General features: G+C 37.7%; 3 protein-coding genes across 4 annotated transcripts in view; 2 read left to right on the top strand and 1 right to left on the bottom strand.

The window, feature by feature from the left end:
• The first annotated feature begins 964 nt into the window (after positions 1–964).
• On the top strand, positions 965–3,546 carry LOC116707561 (claudin-4-like). Its single transcript, XM_032544953.1, has one exon. It carries the CDS (start codon positions 1,044–1,046, stop codon positions 1,701–1,703), a length of 660 nt encoding a protein of 219 aa, XP_032400844.1. The 5' UTR covers positions 965–1,043; the 3' UTR covers positions 1,704–3,546.
• A 411-nt stretch (positions 3,547–3,957) lies between these two features.
• Positions 3,958–6,957, bottom strand: sbds (SBDS ribosome maturation factor). Its single transcript, XM_032544969.1, has 5 exons — positions 6,734–6,957; positions 6,433–6,562; positions 6,151–6,351; positions 5,060–5,224; positions 3,958–4,936 (listed from the first exon to the last, which is right to left on the bottom strand). Exons 1-5 carry the CDS (start codon positions 6,859–6,861, stop codon positions 4,811–4,813), a joined length of 750 nt encoding a protein of 249 aa, XP_032400860.1. The 5' UTR covers positions 6,862–6,957; the 3' UTR covers positions 3,958–4,810.
• Positions 6,958–7,718: 761 nt separating this feature from the next.
• tyw1 (tRNA-yW synthesizing protein 1 homolog (S. cerevisiae)) overlaps positions 7,719–22,965 on the top strand; it is a 43,528-nt gene continuing 28,281 nt past the window's right edge. The window contains exons 1-8 of one of the 2 annotated variants that reach the window (XR_004342874.1): positions 7,719–7,880; positions 8,075–8,202; positions 8,281–8,427; positions 9,272–9,373; positions 10,884–11,078; positions 11,153–11,419; positions 11,855–11,977; positions 21,388–21,520. Coding sequence is in view for 1 of the 2 variants with exons in the window: in XM_032590978.1 (XP_032446869.1) it covers positions 7,817–7,880; positions 8,075–8,202; positions 8,281–8,427; positions 9,272–9,373; positions 10,884–11,078; positions 11,153–11,419; positions 11,855–11,977; positions 21,388–21,520 (1,159 nt within the window). In the remaining variant the exon portion in view is untranslated. The remainder of the gene's footprint in view (positions 7,881–8,074; positions 8,203–8,280; positions 8,428–9,271; positions 9,374–10,883; positions 11,079–11,152; positions 11,420–11,854; positions 11,978–21,387; positions 21,521–22,965) is intronic. The other variant, XM_032590978.1, reaches the window with a different exon arrangement.

A 22,965-nucleotide genomic window follows, 5' to 3' on the forward strand; every position in this document is an offset into this window, starting at 1 on the left:
GGTAACTGACAGCCACGCCCCCTTTTTTCCGTTCGCGGTTCTGTAATTGTGGTATGTGTTGGGATCAGCTCTGTTTTCTTTACAAGTATATTTTAACATAGTTTAGACAAATGTAATAATATTCATATTTATCTGTTATCATTCTTAGTGTTGTGCATTTTAGCTGTGTTTAAATTTACAACTGCTGACTGCTGCTAACTGCTAACTGGGAGTTATTGCTCTGTACTTTGTTTAGGGTTATTTATTGTATTTTATTGAATGTACAGAAGCTGCTGGGCTGATTTTAACCACCATCTTGATTTCAATCTTTTCTTAGAAAGAATCCGGTGAGCCTGAGAGTTTCTGTGGTGAAATCAACCTGCTGGAGCTGAGACATCAAACTGAGTTTCCCAAACTTAATATATGTATGTTTGTATAACATTTTAACTTCACATATTTACTTAGATAATCTTAATTTTATTACTTGTAATAAATTAACTCTATTTTTTAAAGTTGGTCATCAGTTTTTGTTTTTGTTTTTTAGTGCACACACCTGCAGTTTCTGTTAAAGTTTCATAAGTTTTTCATTGAAAGAAACTGATTTTGATTTTTTTTTTTTCTTCTTTTGCCTAATTTTATTATTTTTGCTACTTATATGAATTATTGTCATTTTGGTCCCTAAAATATCAAAAATTCCACTTAGCTTTATATTTTTGTCTATCTGATGACATCATTTACTCAGTTACTCAGTACTTAGACTTTACCAAATACTTTTTTTACTTTTGCTTGTTGAAGTGATGCCACTTCATCACTAGTGAGTTTGTGTACTCTGTCCTCTGCTTGTCAGTCAGTTTTGTCTTATTTCAAGTGAACTAAGATATTTGCACATGCACTGAACCAAAGTTACTTGGTAGGATTTTGTGTTTTTGCAGTGTGTGCTTCACATGTTGAACATTAACGCAACGCCCCGCTCCGGCCCGCTCCGCCCCGGCCCGGTCCGGCCCGCTGCCAGCTGTTTCTGGCTTTGGCAGCAGAGAGAAGAGAGGAGGCCGCCGGTCGGAGTCATGAAGCGGCAGCTGGAGATCGCCGCCCTCGGCGTGGCCGCCGCAGGTTGGCTGGCCGCCGTCCTGACTCGCTGCCTGGCGCTGTGGACGGTCAGCGGGACGCTCGACAACCAGACAGCCAGCCTGCCTGCCTACTGGGATGGGGTGTGGCTACAGTGGGATCACTGGGATCTGGCCCACGATGGCAGCCTGCACTGCTCTTTCTACCAATCCCTGATGTCTCTTTCTGGAAGTTTTCGCACGTGGAGGGCTCTCATCATGGCCGCCATTGGAGTCGGGGGCTTCGCCATGGTGGTCGGAGGAGTGGGGCTGGTTTGGTTCCCACAGAGGGGCCAGATCAAGGTGTTTTCTGGGAGTTTTTTCATCGTGGCTGGGATCCTGTTGCTGGTTCCCACAGCCTGGACGTGCCACCACACCAGCCAGCCACTAGAGGGCGCGGTGCCGCTCAGGAGAGACTGGGGACCTGCTCTGTACCTCGGATGGATCTCCTTCGCGTTGATGCTGGTCGGCGGGGTGTTTCTGACCACCAGATGCCCCGCCGCTGGGGTGCAGGAGGGGCAGCCTGGCGGCCCCGAGGAGGAGGCCAGCAACCCGCTGAGCACCATCAACAGAACCGCGTTCACAAACAGCCAATACAACCGCAGGTCGCCGCCCATCTGACAGAACTGGACCGGGCAGCAGAACCAAAGAAAAGTGAAATTAATGCTCTCAGGAAAGCGTCTGACTGCACTTTTTTAAGATATAAAGGGTTAGAATTAACTTAAATGAGCAGAACTGCACAGACTTTATTAACAGGAACTGATGTTTGCTGTGTTTTGTTCTACTTTAACAAACTGTTTGTCTTTTTATTATGCCTATCCCAGTAAAACAGAACAAGACGGTGACTTGTTCATACAGCGGCTCTCTGGTATTGAGAAACGATTATTTCCTGGAGGCATTTCCACTACAAATGTGCGCAAAACTGTCAATGTTCCCGTAATGTAAAAATCAAACAACAAACAAACAAAAAAAACTCAATTTCGCAATTGACTGCGAAGAAGGAAGTGCTGATCACAGCAGAAAATCGACGTCATGGTTTACATATGATGGAGTATTAGGGCTATTGTGGCTAGAAAAGAAAATAGGAGCAAATGTCTGCCAAAAAACTCAGAAATCTAGAGATTAATCTTAGAAATTATTTACAAAAACCCTGGAATTTTTGAGCTTGAAAACTAAATTTTTAAAAGTCCAAATTTTTCTTGCAAATTTTGGACTTTTGAAGCTCTGAAATTTACAACTTTTTTCTAGAACATTTCTGAGATTAATCTAAAAATTTCAGAGTTATTTTGGCAGAAATGTACTCCTTTCTTTTTCTAGCCACAATTTTCCTAACTTCAAACCCCGCCCCCAACTTTTCTTTCTGCTTTCTGATTGGCTGGTTTAAATCCTACCAGAGGAATCTAAGTGAATGGGAGAAAAGCCAGAATGTGTTGTTTGTTTAATTGTTTATTTTATGTTTATTTCTTAAATCCAAACATACCACAGTAAAAAAAGTAAACTCTGTTTAGAGTTGCTATGACAACACTAAATATTGGTGGATAATTTCAGCACAAACTACTGTTTGCAGAGATGGGTAGCAACTAGCTACGTTTACTTGAGTACCATTTTGGGAAAATATACTTATAGAAGAATTTTATTTTTAGTTTTACTTGAGTAATTTTACTATGAAGTATCACTACTCGAGTAAAATTTCTGGATTTTCTGCCAGCTGTGAGTAACTGAATGAACAACCTTATTTTACCCAAAAGTTTTATATTGAAATAATTTGATTTGTTACGACCTTATTTATATGAATTATTTTCATTTTGGTTTTTAGCATTTCCACATAACTTTACATTTTGGTCCATCTGATGATGTACATTTTAAATATAATCAAATACTTTTTCTTACACGGCTACATTTTAGTAAAAACATGCTGAAGTAGTTCTACTTTTACTAGAGTATAACTTTTGGCTACTCTTCTGATCTGCAGACTAAACTGAATCAGACGTGATGGGAGGCGTAGAAACAGCTAGAAGAGGGATTAGTGAAGAATTTATACATTTTTACAACAGAGCAATAAACTTTAGACTAAATGTATGTGCTCAGAGTTTCATTTTCCCTGCAGTCGAACAAAATGACGACTGAGAAAATTCATGTATTTCGTATATTTTATGTCAAACTGTTGTGTTTGGTTGAACTGGAATCAGATGCAGTGTAACAGAAAAAAACCAGGCATGTTGGAACACGAGCCAAAGCACAAACAGGATGGGTGGCGTTGAGTTGCCGTTTTGTTCTCTGAATCAAAGTCGCAGCCTTTAAAAAAGCACAAAAGTTTTGAACTTATTCTTCTGCAGCTTTACGGTTCCTCTGTGTTTCTTTAAATGTGATTTCATGTAGAAAATCTGCTGAATTTAACCTCGACTTTTCAGACTTTGTCAAATGTCGACATATCAGGATGAAAAACAATAAAAATATAATTTTATTTAGCCATTCACTTTATTTATCCAAATTTAACACTGAAAGCCAAAGAAGCCTGACTCTTTAAACTTGACAATTTCTTCTTTTAAACTTTCTGCTTTAACTTTAAATGAAACTAAATCATTTTAAACTTCAGATTTAACAATGTTTACTACTAGCAACATCACCATATCTGAGTTTGTCCTTTCAGCTTTGTGTGTTTATTCTATTTCAGAAGATGCAAAAAAATCTTATTTTCCATCTTTTGTTCAAATCTTCTTTTTTAAAGAAACACTAGATAAATATAAAACATAAAGGAACATTTAATATAACAACCTCCCTGGTAAAGCAGTTTAAAAATCCTGAAAACATTTTCTTCTTTTATTTCAGAATTAAAAAAGATTTTATGTCTGAACCATTAAACACTGAAGTCCCATTTTCAGTCTAAAGGCATTCATTTATTTATCGAGTTTATGATGTCACACTTTTGCAAACAAACCCACAGCATCACAGATCCTTCGCCGTGCTTATTAAATGAATCTGAGTTGCTTTTCCACATATTCAGCCTCTTTTTCACACAGTTCTAGAGTAGAAAACGTCAAATACTCCATTTCTGTTTGTGATGGTAGGACAAAAGCTGTGAAGTAGATGGTTCCTATGGAAACTCATCACCAATATGATTTTGATGTTACAACACCAAACCTAAATGCCATGTATACCAGTCTTTCCCATTTTGAAGAGTGGCTTAAAAAAAAACAAAAAAAACACCTTCAGTCATATTTTTAAGGTGACATTTTCTGAAACAGTTATGTCTCAATGTTATATTAAACACTGTTTTTCTCTGTAATAATAAAAATAATAATTTGTTTGACATATTTCTATTGGGCTGCCAGGAAAAGTGATAGCTTGTGTGTATATTTATAATTATTTTATGTCAGTAAAATCCCAGTCTACAGAAAACAACCAGGTTTTTTTTCTGTTCAGCTGCAGAGCAGGATTAACTGTTGAAGTTAAATATTTACTTCTGGAGCTATGAAGATAAGGAAGGAGTCAAAGATGTGCACTAGGACAGGAAAATAATAAATAATAACATATAGGTCAGAGCTAATTGCTGGCTTTAGTGTTTTCCATCTGAACGCTGAAGCCTGCTATCGGATCGACTCTTCAGCAGTAAGATTAGTGAGAGTTTCTCTTAAACATAGCTGCTGCGTTAAAGGCTGAAATAAGGTGAGCTGGACAATAAACTGTGTCTCTGTAGGAGTTTTAGTGAATCAGAAGTGAATCAGCTCCTAAAGCTTCTCGTCTCCTTCCTCCACGTCCTTCAGGCTCAGCACCTCCAGAGAGCCTCGGCCTTTGGTCTCGCAGCGGATCAGCTCATCGATCTCCCTGAAGCAGCCGGGATCCACCAGAACCACCTGGCAGGGAGACAGGGAGGAAGGTTAGAGAGCAAAGGTCAGTGCTGTTCACTGAGCCACAGCGCTTAGCTGGGTTAGGAGAGGTTAGCTGAGGTCAGCAGCACTTAGCAGAGGTTAGCTCACCATTTCCAGCTCTTCGTCAAACTCCTCGCTCTCCACCACCTGCAGCAGCGGCTTCAGCTTCTCCCTCAGCCTCTTGGCCTCCTTGGCCGGCACCTCCAGCCGCAGCCGCATGTGGGCTCTCTGGATCTCCATGGTCTCCTTCAGCTGCCGGATCACTTCCAGGGCCTGGAGGGAGCAAACAGAGGGAACATGGAAGGAGCTGCAGACGTACAGTCCTGCACAAAATCGGGTCTTTACCAGAAAAGACACAATTTCACCAGAAGAACTTTTTAAGATTAAAGAAAAAAGTATTTTTAATGAAAAAAGCTTTGAAAGTTATTAAGTTCTGCCATGAGCAGCTCAGTCCGTGTCGTTCTCTCTCCTAAACGGACTCAGGCGTTTGCTCAGTCGCGTCAGAGTCCTGCTGCTGATAATAATTTGACGCTGATGTGTTCAAATTTGAAGTATATCCTTAACTGTAAAACCGTCTTGTGAAGTTTTACTTCACAAGATGCTCAACAACTCCTCATTTTATTTTTTGTTACAAAAAATTATTACTTAATTCTCCTAATATTCCAACTTAATTCTGGGAACGTTTACGCTTTTATTCTATTGTCGTATGACTTTATTCTCGTATTACTACGACTTTATTCCGCCGTACAGTTGACCTGAATTTTAAGTCCAAATAAATAGAAACATTCTTGTCAAACAAGATGGCTGCCCTGGGCGTGCTAACATCACTCTGACCCAATGAGCGCGTTGGAGGGGGGGGGAAAAAAATCAGATTTTCAAAAAATGTAATCTTCAAAAATCAACAATTTTCTGCTTTATTATCTGAACAATTATGCTGAATAGTTATTTAGTGCCAATTCAACACAATTCAGCCCAATTTACCCCAGTTTGTATTTCAACTCAGTTATTATGATGTTTAATTTTACTTTACTTCAGGTTTTGCTTCATTTTAGTGTTCAGACCTGGAAAACATACTAAAAAGGGGTTATATAGAGTCTTAAAACATTTGAAAAAGCTGATAGTAGTTATGATTTTGTACAACAGCACCAGATATTTCCACTTCCTGTTTGGAGTTGTAGGGCTCAGTTTTCCCCGCTGACCTGCTGCTTGGTGCTCTTGTTGGGCTTCACAGAGTAGTGGATGTCCTTCATCGCTCGCTCGATCAGACTGACGGTGTAAGGCCTCTTAGTGTCTGGATTCACACACTTCTCCGCCACGATGGTGGCGATGTCTCTGAACATCGCCTCCAGCTGGCTCTGCCTCTCCTTGTCAGACACCTGGAGTTCCCCTTTGGACAAAATCTGTTATAAAAAAACAACAGAACAAAACGTTCAGGAAACGATCCGAATGCCAGGGGTAGAAACTCCTCGTGCTTTATTCACCTGCTTGCAGATTTCCGTTTGATCACCTGTTCCAAAAGCTTTCACCAGATCATCCTTCTTCGCCATCTGACCTTTGGAAACATTGACAAAAACAGAGTGTGTCTGCAGCACCTCGTCCAGGTCCTTCTCTCTGCAGTAAAAACAAGAAAATAAAAACGTTTGTTTCACCCAACGGTCAACCGAAAACAAAAAAACGCATTCTGAAAGTCTCACAACTGCTTTCAAAACGGACAAGTAACCCGTTTAAACCCCTAAAAAGTCGGAGAAAAGTCCCGGATAACGGAGTTTTAAAGTGACTCACGCGCCTGATCTCCAGCTCATGACTTTGTTTTTGTAGCACGCGATTTCAAACCGCTTCCCGCCCTTCTTCATCCGAACCACAGCGACGTTGGTCAGCCGGATCTGGTTTGTTGGGGTGAATATAGACATGTTTTTGTTTGATAAGACACTAAGAGAAGTGTCTTCGAGTCGCTGCTACAGTAAATAAGATATGACGTCACCGGATGTGTGTTTAGAAGAAGGAACCGGTGAGAAATGCGAAATGTGAAATAATAGTTCCGCTCCCCGACACTCTGTCGATACCAGCGCCAAAAACTCTAAAAAACTAACATTTATAAAATATTTTTTAAAAACAGCTATATCTTTCTTCATTTATTATGGTGAATGGAAGCTATAATTACGTTCTTAAATTAGAAATGGACAAATGACCAGCTATGTGAGTAACTGTAAACACTGATGGATTGATTTTTTCTGTCCTCTTGTGGCCGTTAGAAAAATGTCAGAAATTATTTAACTGGCACTGATGTAAATTGACAGAAAGACAGCGGTCATTTCAGTGAGATAATTTTACATTTGAAGACGTTACTTAAATTTCATTAAACTTTTCTTTCCTTCGTGATAGCAGAAAATAAAACCCTAATCTTCATCGCCTTTCTTGTTAAGTTTATCTGTATCTGCTGCCATCCAGTGGTCATTTAGAAGAACTGCGTTTGGCAGTTGTTACCTTTCAGATATAAAAAAAATATTTTTAAAATTAAATTTGTTTGAAGCACACAATTTTACTTGTGTAAATTACTTGTGTAATTACTACATAATTTTCTGTATGAACGTTCAAAAATAAATGTGACTATTCAAAATTAGGCCAAAAATTCTCATAAGGACAAAAATTTTAAAGCTTTTTCTCAGACGGATTCTTAAATCAGCTGACACTAACTAATAATAATAATAATAATAATAATAATAATAATAAACACAACTTTGAGAAACGTAAAGACCTGTCAAAGACTTCGACTCCCAGCATTCCTTGCGGCCAACCAACATGGCAGCGTACTACTGCACAAGCTTGTGAGGACGCAGTATTTTAAAGTTTTCCGCGTTTGCAACCATGTTAGCTTTGTTTACAGTTATTTCCTTTCTTGCGGGCTCTTTGTCTACCTCCGACACTAAAGGTGAGTTTATTTAAGCGTTTGCTTTAACTAAAAAACTATTTTATGTCTTCATGTTTTGGTCGAGCCACACTGTTGATTTCTGCCCCAGATAATTTAAAGCGGGTTTTAACGCTTTTTGTCTTGAGACGTTGGGCTGGTTTTTGTGTTTTTGGTGAATATTAGAAGAGTCAGTTGGACGTTTTTTCTCCGTGCAGTCCCACAGGATGTCCGCAGTCCCACTGAAAACTATCTGCTGTGGACGTGGAACAACAGACTCTACGTTTATTCTGCTGCTGCTCTGCTGTTGGGTTTCTGCTTCTTACTGCAGGTTACACGAAGGAAGGTGAGTCCTGTCTTAGTGACGTAAACACCACGCACCATTATTGTTCTTCATTAATCCTCTCTGTTGTTGCCTTTTCAGATAAATCATACAAAAGATTCTGGCTCAAAGGACTCTGGTTTGAAGGTTCAAAAAGCTGCAAAAAACAAAATCAGCTCAGATAAAGATGGTGATGTTCATGTTTCAGGGGTTAAAATCTTCTACGGCTCACAAACTGGAACAGCAAAGGTACACAAATCCTCCACATCGTAGAGAAAACATACGATTATATAAATATACAAAAAATGGCTTCTTTAGCCTTGACAATGTGAAATACACAAAGATTAGCTTAGTGTATTTGTGACAGAAAATCACAACAGCATATTTCTGCCATTATAGATAGAAAAAAATTAAACATTTTCTGTGGAAAACTCAGAAAGTTTGAGATTATTCTCAGACATTTTCTGTAGAAAATAAGGATTTTTTTTTTTTTTGCTTTAAAAGTAAAATAATTGCAAAAAAAAATCTGAAATGTTGAGATTATTCTCAATTTTTATGAGAAAGAGAACTTGGAAAATTCTGAGGTTCAAAAGGTAAAACCTGTTTGACTTGTGAAAAGTTTCAAAAGTTGTACATTTTAAACTTTTCAAAATCAGACATTTTTCTAGAATACAGAGATCAATCTAAAAGTTTCAGAGTTTTTTTGGGTGTAAATTTAAAGTAGCCCTAATAAAAAGTGTAGTACAATAATCTTTGATGGAGAGGTAGAAAAAATGGCCAAAATCTGCCAAAAAACATTTCTACAATAATTTAACATATTTTTAAGAAAAAATTGGACATTCTCTGATGTTGGGACAGTTGTAAATATGAAAGGAATTTTTTAAATTTAAAATACATTTCTGATATGAAAGATAGGATATTTATGAATTCAGAAATCTGTAAGAAAAAGCCCAGGTGTCCAGTGATTACAAAGTCAGACGTTTGCGACAAATTCACAACTTCTTGACATCAGGGAATGTTCAGATGTATTTCTGATAAATATGTGAAATGAATCACGTCTTTCCCGCTGTTCATGTGTTTTTCTGTTTCTCAGGGTTTTGCCTCGGAGCTCTCGCAGGAGGTGCAGACTTTGGGTATCCCAGCGGAGGTGATAGACATGAAGGACTACGACCCAGACGATCGACTTGCAGACGAGGTAAACAAAGTCCAAACACGTCCGATTTTTACTCCAGGATTCCTGCAGAGTCGGGAAAACTTTCAAAGAGTCTGGAATTAGATTTAAATGCTTTTCTGACCGCTTAAAAAAAAAAGAATAGTGTACTAAAAATGATGTTATTTCCAAATCCAATCAATCAGTCGTTGCATGTTTCCTATTTAAACCCTGACTCATGTAGAAATATGTGATATGAATTCATAGCAAATGTTTGCACTGGTTCCTTAAAAGAACGAGGAGCTCATCCTCACCACGGTGCCTTGGAGCCACTGCAATGCAACAAATCCAAACGGGAGGTTGTACACACTGAAGAGAGTTCTTTAAATTACTTTACAAAGATTAGAAATATGAGTATATGACTAATTAATCCAGAAAGAACAACTGGAAAGAAGAGAGAACAAAGGAAAAAAAAGATCAGACAGATCAGCTTATACTTTATGAACAAAACTCAGCTGTTCCAATAGAAATTTCAAAATAATCAGTCACTCTTTCAGTCCTTCACAATAAACACTACAAAACCAAAACTCACCGGTCGTTGTCTCAGAGTAAAAAGAAAAAGATAAGCAATATGGGGGAATTTTACTGCCATAAGTCGGGAGCAAACATTCTGCTTTCTCTCAAATCTTTGTGTTCGCGCTCAAACTTTCTCCTCGCGCTCAAAACTCGTCTGCACCGATTAACTCTCCGCTTGCAAACCTCTCTGCTCGTTTGCGCATCTCTTCTGCTCTCTCGTGGAACAGGAAGTACCGTTGCCTGGCAACCGTCCCAGCCAATAGAGTGAAAGTGCTTTACTGGGCGACGGGAAAACATTCTTGTGTCTATAATAATACCAACTAGGGATGCACCGATTTATCGGCCGGCTGATTTATTGGTGCCGATTTCCCTAATTTTGGGAAATTGGTGATTTTTACATGTGAAGCCGACCTTATCTACTGATTTTATCGACCTCGGTAAAGGTATTTAAATCAACTGCTGTCTTCTTCTGCTCTGCGCTGAGAGAGGTTTGACTAGCAGACCGGCCTACCAGATCATGTCTAAAAGTTTGTAGTTAACAATAGTCATCTCACTGTTGGCAACTCATCAATTTATTGCTATATTTAGCAACATTTTAGACAAAAAAAAATCGGTGTCGGCCAAAACGGAATCGGCAGGTCCGGATTTTTAATAGATCGGTAATCAGCCAGAAAACTGCAATCGGTGCACCCCTAATACTAACATTGTATTTTATTTATTTATGTTTTATTCTCTGTGCTTAACCTTTTCTTCCACAGAATATTTTATTTTATTATCACAGTAGATTAACAAAAAGACAGGAGTACATTTCTGCCAAACAAATCTCAGATTTTCTTTTTTTAGAAAAAATTGTAAAATTTCTCAGTTTGAAAAGTCAGACTTTTGAACCTGAGATTAATCTCAAAATTTCAGCGTTTCCCTGATCCATGAAGGTTTCCTGCTTTAATTTCTACGCTCTCTGTCTGTCCGTCTCCTTCAGTGCGTCAGTAAGTCCGTCTGCGTGTTTCTCGTGGCCACGTACTCGGACGGACGGCCCACCGAGAACGCCGAGTGGTTCTGCAAGTGGCTGGAAGAAGCTTCCACCGACTTCCGCTACGGCAACTCCTTCCTCAAGGGGCTCCGCTATGCCGTGTTCGGCCTCGGCGACTCCGTCTACGTCGGCCACTACAACACGGTCAGATCAGAACCAAACAGAACCAAAATGGCTCGACAGCTTCGTTTATTCTGCCGGTTCCATTCCCGCCGCAGGTGGGTAAAAACGTCGACAAGTGGCTGTGGATGCTTAGCGCCAGGCGAGTGTTGAGCAGAGGAGAGGGCGACGGCAACGTGGTGAAGAGCCGACACGGCAGCGTTCAGGCGGACTTCCGGGCCTGGGAGGTCCGGTTCCTGAGCCGCCTCAAGGCTTTGGCCAGAGGGGAGAAGAAGAGCTGCAGCGGGAACTGTAAGAGCGGCACTTCCTGTAAGAACAGGAAGAAACACGGAGCGCAGGAGGAGGAGGAGGAGAACGGATCCGAGGTAACAGAAATCTGGTGACAAACACAAACATGTCTTGTTATAAGTGAATAAGCTGCCAGTGGAACTGGTCAAACACAGAACTTCCACTGTGTTTGACCAGAAAACACAGTTTCTTTTTATCAGAGATAAAAAGAAACTTTCCATAAAAAAGAAATAAATAAAAATACATCCAAACTATTTGGACTGTTTTAGAGATATTTTCACAAGGTGGTAACATTTATTGTGTTGCTAGTCTGGTTAAAAAAGGGCCTTTTCACGTTTCACATCTCCAAATAAACATAAACGCAGTTAATCGATCGGTTTTCAACCAGTTTTCACTGACGCTGTGTTTGCTCATTTACAGCGAGGGAGCGTAAAAGAAAAGAAAAATCTCATGTTCTCGGAGAGACTGTAGAGAATAAAGAGAAAAATAAAAGATTTTTTTTTATGTTTCAGGTGGAGCTGATTGAATCCAGCAGTGAGGAGGAAGAGTCCGGCTTGTCGGGTGAGAAAATGTCGCGCTCCGTGGTCGACGTGGAGGATCTGGGCAACGTCATGAATAACGTCAAGAGAGCAAAGGTTAGGTTTCACCCACGATTAAAACGGCTTTTTGAGCTGCACATGCTGGAAAAAATGTGTGCTAAACTTAACCAATATTCCACTAATGTAAAAAAAACACCATTTTGTAATTGCATTGTTTCCGTTAGCCATTCCAGGCCTAACGTAGCCTGGCCAAATTTGCAGCATCATAACTCCGCCACACTTTACGCCATCTGAAAAATTCCAACAGTTTCTGAAAGGGGAGACGATGCATTTTCCAGCCAATATCGGGTTATTACTAGAGGTGTTCCGATCGATCGGCCACCAATCATAATCGGCCGATTTCCGTGAAAACTGTATGATCTGTGATCGCCGATCACTGACCCTTTTTACCGATCACCAAAACCGATCACATTTATCTCACTTCTGCGTGTGCAGCTGATCTCCTCTTTCCTTCACACGGCTCAAGCGCGCAGCAACAAATCCTGTCGTGTGGAACTTTAACCTCTGACTGAATGGGGAAGTTTGTATGGAGTGAAAATAGTGTCAAAAAGATTTGTGCGTGCGTAAAAAGATTTGTGCGTGCGTAACAGGATTTGTGCGTGCGTAAAAAGATTTGTGCGTGCGTAACAGGATTTGTGTGTGTGTAAAAAGATTTGTGCGTGCGTAAAAAGATTTGTGCGTGTGTAAAAAGATCTGTGCGTGTGTAAAAAGATTTGTGCGTGCGTAAAAAGATTTGTGCGTGCGTAACAGGATTTGTAAACCTTAAAAATAAAATACATGTTGAAAAAGTACACACAAATCACCTGGTACGCACACACAAAACTGCAGTTATACACAAGTCCGGTTACGAGTGCACAACTATTTTTGAGACTCATTTCACGCCTCGGTGGAAGCTCCAAGATTTGTGTGTAGATGGTGCGTTTACATGCTAGTGAAAGCTGGGACATCTGAGTTTTCTTCGGAACTGTTTCTTTTTTCCATAGTTCAATACGTATTTCTCTCTTTACTTGTCTCGTGGCTTAGACATATTTTTGTGAGAGAAAAATACATATGTCATTACACCCACGTCTACTTTTTAATACTATAAGATTGTTTATATATGAATCCGCATTTGGTACCTATACAACTGTAATTACTTGGGTAAAAAATTCGACCACTAGGTGGTGGAAGTTTATTCCGCTCTGACTGGGAAAAGCCTTCATTCAAACTGAGAGAAGAAACAAGAGAATGGCGGGTCAGCCGAGTGATCGTGTTCGTGGTCTACCGTCCGAAGTAAGTGGATGTTAAAATTTGCACGTTTTACTGACCGTTGTAATGCGTATTTTTTAGATTATTTCAGATTATGTTTTACGTTTCAAGTAGTTCGACCCAAAGTTCTCGCCCTTCTATGTTAGCAATAGCTCATGTCTACGTTAGCTAAGCTACCATTAGTCCTCCATTAGTATCACGCATCGGTACAGTTTAAAACAGTATCTTCCTGGCCCATTACAGCTACGTCTACATTTATCACCATGCTCAGTGAATACACTGTCAATACAGTAATTTATTATAAGTTTGACATTATTAGCACTTTTTGGGGACAATAGAAATATAATTTCACTAGATGGCTACAATTACAATTTAGTTAATGTGAAGCACAACTTAACATATTATCTGTCCAAAAATGTAAGTCATCACATGAAAGTAATGAGAAATGTGGTTTGCTCATAATGTAGTAACAGAAATATTAATATTTTAAAGATTCAGCCGAGTTACTACACTTATATTCAGCTGCTTACAAGTGCTTCAGTGTTGGATGAGGTTGTATTTTCAAAATTTGAAATATTGATGATCTGCATGAAACTAATATAAAAAAACGGTGCAGATGTATATGTATGGCATAGAATACATTTGTACATTTGTTAAAAGATGTTCTACGTATTTATTTCTGGTACAAAAGCAATGACCATCATATTCCAGGAAGAAATGTAGAGAAGAGTAAATCTTAAATGATTACAGTAAGATATAAAATATATAGGTGATAGACGAAACATAAGTCTGTAGCAGAACTAAAAAAAAAATTTAATCAAGAATTACAATTAGTGAGGAGAACTGGGATGAATCCTACAAATAATAAAAGACGTCACCTAAGCCTACATTATTGTCGGCATCATAAAAATAGCTGAGCATGGTGATAAATGTAGACGTAGCTGTAATGGGCCAGGAAGATACTGTTTTAAACTGTACCGATGCGTGATACTAATGGAGGACTAATGGTAGCTTAGCTAACGTAGACATGAGCTATTGCTAACATAGAAGGGCGAGAACTTTGGGTCGAACTACTTGAAACGTAAAACATAATCTGAAATAATCTAAAGAATACGCATTACAACGGTCAGTAAAACGTGCAAATTTTAACATCCACTTACTTCGGACGGTAGACCACGAACACGATCACTCGGCTGACCCGCCATTCTCTTGTTTCTTCTCTCAGTTTGAATGAAGGCTTTTCCCAGTCAGAGCGGAATAAACTTCCACCACCTAGTGGTCGAATTTTTTACCCAAGTAATTACAGTTGTATAGGTACCAAATGCGGATTCATATATAAACAATCTTATAGTATTAAAAAGTAGACGTGGGTGTAATGACGTATGTATTTTTCTCTCACAAAAATATGTCTAAGCCACGAGACAAGTAAAGAGAGAAATACGTATTGAACTATGGAAAAAAGAAACAGTTCCGAAAAAAACTCAGATGTCCCAGCTTTCACTAGCATGTAAACGCACCATCTACACACAAATCTTGGAGCTTCCACCGAGGCGTGAAATGAGTCTCAAAAATAGTTGTGCACTCGTAACCGGACTTGTGTGTAACTGCAGTTTTGTGTGTGCGTACCAGGTGATTTGTGTGTACTTTTTCAACATGTATTTTATTTTTAAGGTTTACAAATCCTGTTACGCACGCACAAATCTTTTTACGCACGCACAAATCTTTTTACACACGCACAGATCTTTTTACACACACACAAATCCTGTTACGCACGCACAAATCTTTTTACGCACGCACAAATCTTTTTACACACGCACAAATCTTTTTACGCACGCACAAATCTTTTTGACACTATTTTCACTCCATAAGTTTGTGTGTTGCGGCGGAAAATTATCACGGGGGAGAAGCGCGTCAAAATGCATCAACAAAACGATTCTAATATATTGAGGCTCAATGCAGGAAAAAAGCGAACAGACAGCAGGTAAAGCAGCACAACTACCAACACTCACCTGGATTAGCATCACAGTCAGAAAGCTAAACAAATAATCTGAAAAATAATTTAAGTCAATGAGCTGGCAGTGAAAGACGCTGGTTCTGATCTTGTTGTTGGACCGCCGCTACGCGCTACTGGTAGAAATATTTCACAGACGGAGCGCCGCTCAACCTCCACCTGGCAGTGAATCTCACACCCACCGTCTGCTTAAAGCTGCAGCACGTAACTAAAACAGAACGATTTTAGATATGTATTAAATCTTTCGCTGTCCTAATATAATATATACAGATAATCTCTGAAAATAATTGATCTCCTCTGCCTCCTCCCCTTCTCTGCAGATTTACTCGGCTCATTCAGAAACAGCCAATCAGAACCAGCGTTAACCAGCTAGCCAAGCTATCAGGAAGTTATGATTTAGTAACTCAGGATTGTTTATTTTAATACAACCTGCACTTGACTTTGGATGAATGTCTCCTGTATTACTTGACATTATTCGATGTAGGCAGATTTATTTGACTAATAATTTATGGAACTGAGAATCTTACTGTTAAATATTATTTTACTAATTTCCGGTTTTCCAGTCGTCCTTTTGGCTGAATAGCTGCTGCATTGTGCCTGCAAGTATTTTACATGTTTACGTCTAAATTAGGTGAATTTATTGCCAGATCTTTTTTTAATTTTGCCAGATGACTTAGTATCATTTCTACCTAAAGAGAAGAATTAACAGTCAATCCAGGTGATCGGCAGAGAGTTGTTACGGATAAATATATTTACTCACAGGACATTTAAAGAACTGCGGTGCAATTAAAATAAGCAAAAATATCCAGGCGGACATTTGAAACTCGAGGGAAATTATTTTCTAAATTTCAAATTGTGCATTTGAACCTCATTGATGTTTTTCACAAAGCAGAAGTTTGTGTCTCTACGTAAAAAGAAGCTTCAGCGTCTAGATTTAGTTGATTTTCAGGATTTACCAGGTTAAGGTATAAAAGCAGCATCGTCACCAGCATCCGTTCTAACCTTTTTCAGTGAAAATGGAAATCTGTCAGTGAGGGCGAAATGGCAGATGGGTTGATAGACATCAGAGCACGGCGGAGAAGAAATGGAGGCTTGCGTAAAATCTGCGACGCCCACTCCACAGATCTGTGAGGGATGAGTGAGTCAAGACGGGAAACTGGAGGAAAGAGACGTTACCAGTTCTGCTTTTCCGGGGGTCATTTCGAACGAACGAAATGATTCATTCATTTTATTTCCTACCCTGTAGCTCTAAAACCTAAACCAGTATAAAAAACTGGGGGTGGAATTAGATGTTTCTGCCAACTGTGGTTCAGCTTTAAGAAGAAAATCCTTTTGCTTTTTTCTGATCACTGAACTTCATTCAAGAATTAAAGCAATTTGATTGATTTAATTAATTGGTGGATTTTTTAAAATTCATTTAAAAAGTAAACTGGCCTTAAATATGTTAATCACAGGTCTTAAATTTTGGCTTATTTTGGTCCTAAACAACAGATGTCAGCTGTAGTTGCTTTTTTCCTAATCATTCACCTTCAGGAATTCATGTAATTCGATTGATTGGTGGATTTCTAAGTTTGGGATTTATGCTTTGATTTGTCTTTTAAGTGCATCCTTAAAAAGTCTTAATGTCATATATTTAACATTAGGGCCTTAAAATGTCTTGAATTCATTTTAATAAAGTAAGTTGACCTTTAATAAGTTAATCACTTAACTTAATCTTAAGTTTTGTCTTGCCAGGACTATTTAATCTTGTATATTTTACATATTTATTTTTCTCTGACTTTTCTGTTAGGCAACAGTTTGTAACTCACTGCTAACATAGCCTTGCTAACTGTGTAGCTCTAAAGCTAGCAGGCTAGCTAACATAGCCTTGCTAGCTGTGTAGCTGTAAAGCTAGCAAGCTAGCTAACATAGCCTTGCTAGTTGTGTAGCTGTAAAGCTAGCAGGCTAGCTAACATAACCTTGCTAGTTTTTTTGAGTCTATAATGGGTAAGTGCAAATTTATTGCCAGTTGGCTGGACGAAGTTCATACATTTCAGTGGAGATAAAGGTCCTAATTTCCCTTCATAATGGACTTAAAAAGTCTTAAAAAGTCTTATATTTGACTTGGAAAGCTGCAGTTACTCTGCAAACTTTACTTATTTAACATATTTTGGACAGATAAAAGAATACAAAGAACACAATTTATTCTATAGCGGCATTAAGGGAGCAGAATTTACACATCAGGTCAGTTTGAACTGCAGCACATACATTATGTTAAGAAAATAAAATCTGTACATTTTATGTAAAATATCACAAAATATAAAAAACAAAAAAGTAAGTGTTTAATTTGGCTTCAACTTCATGCAAAGTTAATGCAGTAGAGTGGATTTCCACCTTAATATTGCTCATTATTTGCAGAATTTTAAAATTATTTGTAAACAAACTTGCCTATTTGCAGAATTTTCTAGGTGCAACTTTAAGCGGAGAGAGTCGCGTCACTAATAAATTTTGTGATGAGTTTTTGTTTGTGTCCTGCAGAGCGCCATCGTCTCTGTTGTTGGACTGATTGATTTTACATAAACGTTCACAGCTTCGTCGCAGACCAGCTGCTGTTCATGTGTCGCCGGGTAGAAACTGTTTGAAATGGATCGTGAAACCAAACTGCGGCGTCGTTTTCTTTTCCAGCGTTTCATCCACAGGAGGATAATGATAATCGCTTCAGATTAAGGATTAAAATTAGTTAATTCTGTCAGGAACTTTGTTTTCTTTCAAATAAATTTGCAACATGTGGAACATGTCTGGTTTTATATGTGACAGTTTTCTATTTGAAACAAAAGTTCAGTTTGTTTTTCTTTATTTTTTAAGGAATGTACAGAGAATAAAACCCAGACTGGTTAATGTTTTGTTCCCAGTTACTAAAACATATAAAAATAATTTGAATAAAGAAATGTGTAGCGTTTTTAATAATGTTTATCACATATTTTATATTAATTAGAAGAACAACAAAAGGGCAATTTCAGTATAATTTGTATATGTTTTTTGCATTAGCAGTTTTTTAAATATATTTAGTTTCCATAAAAACATGTAAATGTATATAAAATGTTACATTTTGGGAATTACTTTTTTTTATAAATAAAGCAGCAACGTAGTCCCATATTTTTTTTAATAAATATGACAGCATTTTGTGTTTATTTATTTTTCTAATCTATGCAGAATCTTTTAGGTCATTTTCAACTTTTAAAAGATGAATGTGAAGCTTTTTACTGTCAATATCTCCAATATTTCTGTAAAATAAACATTTCTTTTCACTTAAAGCAGCTGATCATTCATTCACTCTGGATTCCTCATAATCTGAGAGCTTAAAGTCAGAAACCTTTAATTAGATTAAACATTTTTTTTAAATTCTTTATCCTGGAAAAGCTTAACTGAAGGGAAATCCTTCAACATGTTAAAATCACTCAGCCTTGGAAGGAACTAAAACCCCGAATTAAAACCCATCCATGCAGAAATCTGCACACCGTCTCCGGCGTTCTTTCAAAACGTCGGTTTAGTTTGGACACATTTGCTGACTCGGGATCGGCTCCTTCGCCGCTCCGCTGAGGCGACGCGCCGACGTTTAAATCCCCGCCGACCGGCGCAGGAAGTGGCAGCTGCACAGTAATTGGGTGAAGCTGTCGTTCTACGGGCGGCTCGTTAATCACACCTTTCTGCTGGCGGCTTTTCTGGGGATTATCGATCCTCTGTTTGTGAAACGCACAGAAACGTCTCTGGGATGTTTAACTTTTTAAACAAATTGCATTAACGGGATAAAAAGGTGTTAATCTGTCAAATAAATGGGATTCAGCAGATTTAACAGCAAAACAAGAACCTGCTGGTAACGGAGCAGAAACTATCGCATCCAAACGTTTTTCCATGAACGCCAAAATCGTTAAGTAGAAAACACTTTCGGGTCACAAAAAGTATATATTTTTGTTTAGGTTTATCTGCTCAATAGCAATATTAAGTAAAATGTAATTCATTGTAGATAGAAAACTAAAGAAAAAGGTTTTGCACCATTATTTTATCATAAGACAGGCCAACAGTTTCTAATCTTTTGGGGTTGATTATTTTCTCTTTTTTGCATTTGAGTAAAAATACTTTGGTGATTGTTGTTGTAGTTACTTCAAAGTTAAGACAAACGCAGAAATATTGTTAATAAGAATTTATCTTTTCTATCTCACTTTTTAAAAAAGATGTTATTTATAAAAATTTTTAATCAAATGTTTATTTGTTATATAGAGCATTTTTCCAATAATTTCTGGGTTTATTTATTTAATTTTTGTCCTTTATGGCCCTCCGTATCTCAGAGCTTTGCATCAGTATGAGGACTTGGCATGAAGCACAGTGAAAGTCTAATACCAACATGAATCAGTGCCACTTGAAACATATTAGTAGTTGTTTGAAATTGCACACATTGATACTGATGCACCGTTTTATGAATGTATTTTGGTTAAAAAGCCTTTTGTAGAGCAGAGCAACCCCGACTAGGAGCTGGTAGTGTGTTATCTGTGTGCAGATGTTAATAAATTACCCTCTAACCTTTGGAATATAAGAAAGAAGTTCTAAAGGAGTGATGTGAAGCAAAAACTTGCCAGCAGAGCAGAGAAAGGTCATAAAACCCGACCAGTTCTTTCCCACACAGAGTAAAATGTCAAAGAAATGTCAGATACGGCGACCTGAGGAAACAAGGCGGCATGCAGGAACAAAATCTGACATAAAATGTATTTTTTACAAAACCAAAAGGGTATTTATAAACCTTCAGGGCTGATAAATAGGAGTAGAAATGTTTCATAAGCAGAAAAGGGAGAAATTACAAGAGTGTTATTATTCCATGAAAATATAATCGATACTTTTATTAAGTTCAAAGTGCATCAAAGAAGAAGTTGATATGGTTCATCTTCTGCTTTTCACATACAAAAAGAAATTGATTTTTAAATATTTTATCCTCTGATCAAGGGAGAATTGATTTTGATCCCTGATTGATTGGCCTGTCACAGTAACAAATTTTGCTGGACGATAAATTCTCCCAGAAGTTATTTTGATTAATGATAATATTGTTTTGAGACCATTTTCAAGTAACATATTAGTAATAATTGCATTCTCAAGGATCAATAAGCTTTAAATTCTGATGAACATTTAAACACTGGAACTGGAAGACATTTTAAATGTCCAAGATGAATAAATAAAAACAACTGAAACAACAAACAAAGTGAATTATGAAGTCTCTGCTAACAAAATTATCTTTCAAAAAAGCACCAGACTGAAAACTTTTATCACTCAGTTTTTGATAAAAAGAGAAAGAAAGAGGAAAAAAAAGATAAATCAAGCAAATGAAAATTATTAAGTTTCACTTAATTTATTATGCGATTGATTGATTTTGTTGTTTATTGTGATAGGCCTGCTGGTTGGTTGACTGGTGCATCACCAAGATGAGATAAAATAAGAAACATAATCCTTTATTTGTCCCACAAGCAGGAAGTTTGAGCTGAAAGGGACAGAGTGAAAAAATAAATTACAATAAAAACCATGCAATGTAGAAAAAGCACCAAATAAGGCTAAGCTAGAAATATAAATATGAAAATATCCAAATATACGCACACATATATACAGTGATCTAAAATCAGAAAAATCACTTCTATACGTTGCATCTTATTGTTTTCATCTGTAAATTTCCAGTTGTGCACAAAGCTGGAGGTCAAAAAGGCGATTTTTGTTTTTTACTTACCATCAATAATTTTATTAATGAAATGAAACGGGGAGATGTAGGTATTCTGAATTTCAAAACCGCTTGTATTCTTCGTCTTTCTCGCTTTGCAAAGTCTCGTTGCCATAGTAACTGACAACACCACCAAACTAATGCATCAGGATTCATCACCAAAGACAGACGCAAAAGTCGAACACAAACATTTTCATTTGCGGGATCTGACGTCACGCTGCAACGTGTCCGTATCCTAAGCAGTTTCTGAATAAATAAAGATAATTTAACTATGATTTGAACGAATAAATGTTCTTCTGCAAGAAGCACAAAAAGAGATTGACATTTTTAACATTTGGGTTAAAAAAAAAAAACATTTTACTTTCAGTCGTCTAAACAATCTTTTCTTTTAACTCCTGGCCATATTATTACGCCCCAGTTAAACCTTTAAAACAGGTTTTACATGTTTTTCAGGGTGTGAAAGAGGATCAAGGAGACGGCCAAATGGTGAAACTGTCCAAACAGAACGGAGTGATGAAGACTGCAGATGAAGAGGAGAGAAGGGAGATGATCACCCCGGCGCTGAGGGAAGCACTGACCAAGCAAGGTGAGGAAAACCTGACTTTTATGTGAAAAACTGGTTGGAAAACGACAGACGAGGACATTTAAACGTTTAGAACAGAATTACTTAATTAGCTAGAAAGTTCTTCTTAGATCTTCAGTTTCATTTTAACATTTAAAGAAAGGAGGAAGAATTGAATGCTGCAGCTGGAATACCTGTTTATAGAGAATAAGCGGTGATTCTCCATGTTGCCGGTTTTTGGTTTAAAAATCTACAGAAAGGCCAGAAAGCGACACACAAATAAACATGTGAAGAAACATTGACTCCTTCTAAAGCATCTAAATACTTTAAATCCTGCCGACCTTTCTCTGTTTTCTCTCCACACCGTTATTTTTTTAAAATTTTAAGCAGTTAATGAGGCAAGATGTCGGAACATTAAACTGCTGTTGCGCACATTACTCTTCAGGTTGTTGCTAGGCAACCGGAGAACGACTGAGTGAGTTGCTTGGCAACCAAAGAGTAAGCGAGTGAGTGAGATGATTCCCTCAACCTGAAAAGAGTTAGGCTAAAGCTAAACCTAAACCTCTGCCCAAATCTCCCAGAATGCTGTGCGGTTCTGGATCAGTGTTCAGTGAAATTATTGAAGATTTTGTTGGACGTAAAATAAAATATTCAATAATTTGAATATTTTATATAGACACATGTACTGTATATGTCTATATATTGCTATAGACATGTGATAACGAACACATGTCTATAGCAATTACTATTTATTGATTTATTATTCAGTTTAAGTTCCTCAAAAATGAGTGAAAAAGCATCAAAAATCCTGAGAAGTTTAAATTTAGTTTTAATTTTAAAATTGGAGAGATAATTCTCAAACTTTCTGCCTGCATTTGTTTAACAACCATCTTTCAGAAACCAAACCTAAAAAAAGTATTTATTCGTAAGTATTCATCTCCATCTTTTCCACAATTTGTATTTTCTAATAATTTATTTATTTTGCCTTTTTCAGGCCAGAGTTTCTAGAGGATTACGTCAAGCTTTGTCAGTTTCATCCTGCGCAGAATAGAGGTTTACAGTGTAAAGACATGCTGGTCGAACTGCTTGAATTATAATTATTTAAAATTATCATATAATAACTTTGACCAGAATAGTATGTTTTGCTGTTTCAAAAGCATTTCTGGGTTGCTTCTCACTGTGATTCCTTGTCTTTCCCATTTTGAACATTGGCTAAAATAAGTGGGCAGTGTTTCATATTTAAACTCCAGGAATCAAAACTAAAAGTTTCTAGACAATCTGATCAACTTAAAAAACAATTTAGATTAAAATATTCTTTATTTTTTCCTACTGAATCAAATTAAAGACAGGATTTCTGTGAAAATGTCATGTTTTTACCAGGTTGGACCATCAGTACCATTCAGTACCACATTAACAGGCCAGCCGTTTTCAGCCAACATTTCCTGCTGATAGCTTACAGAACCCGCTAT

Source organism: Xiphophorus hellerii, chromosome 18 (assembly GCF_003331165.1).
Source record: "Xiphophorus hellerii strain 12219 chromosome 18, Xiphophorus_hellerii-4.1, whole genome shotgun sequence".
Taxonomy (NCBI): Eukaryota; Metazoa; Chordata; class Actinopteri; order Cyprinodontiformes; family Poeciliidae; genus Xiphophorus; species Xiphophorus hellerii.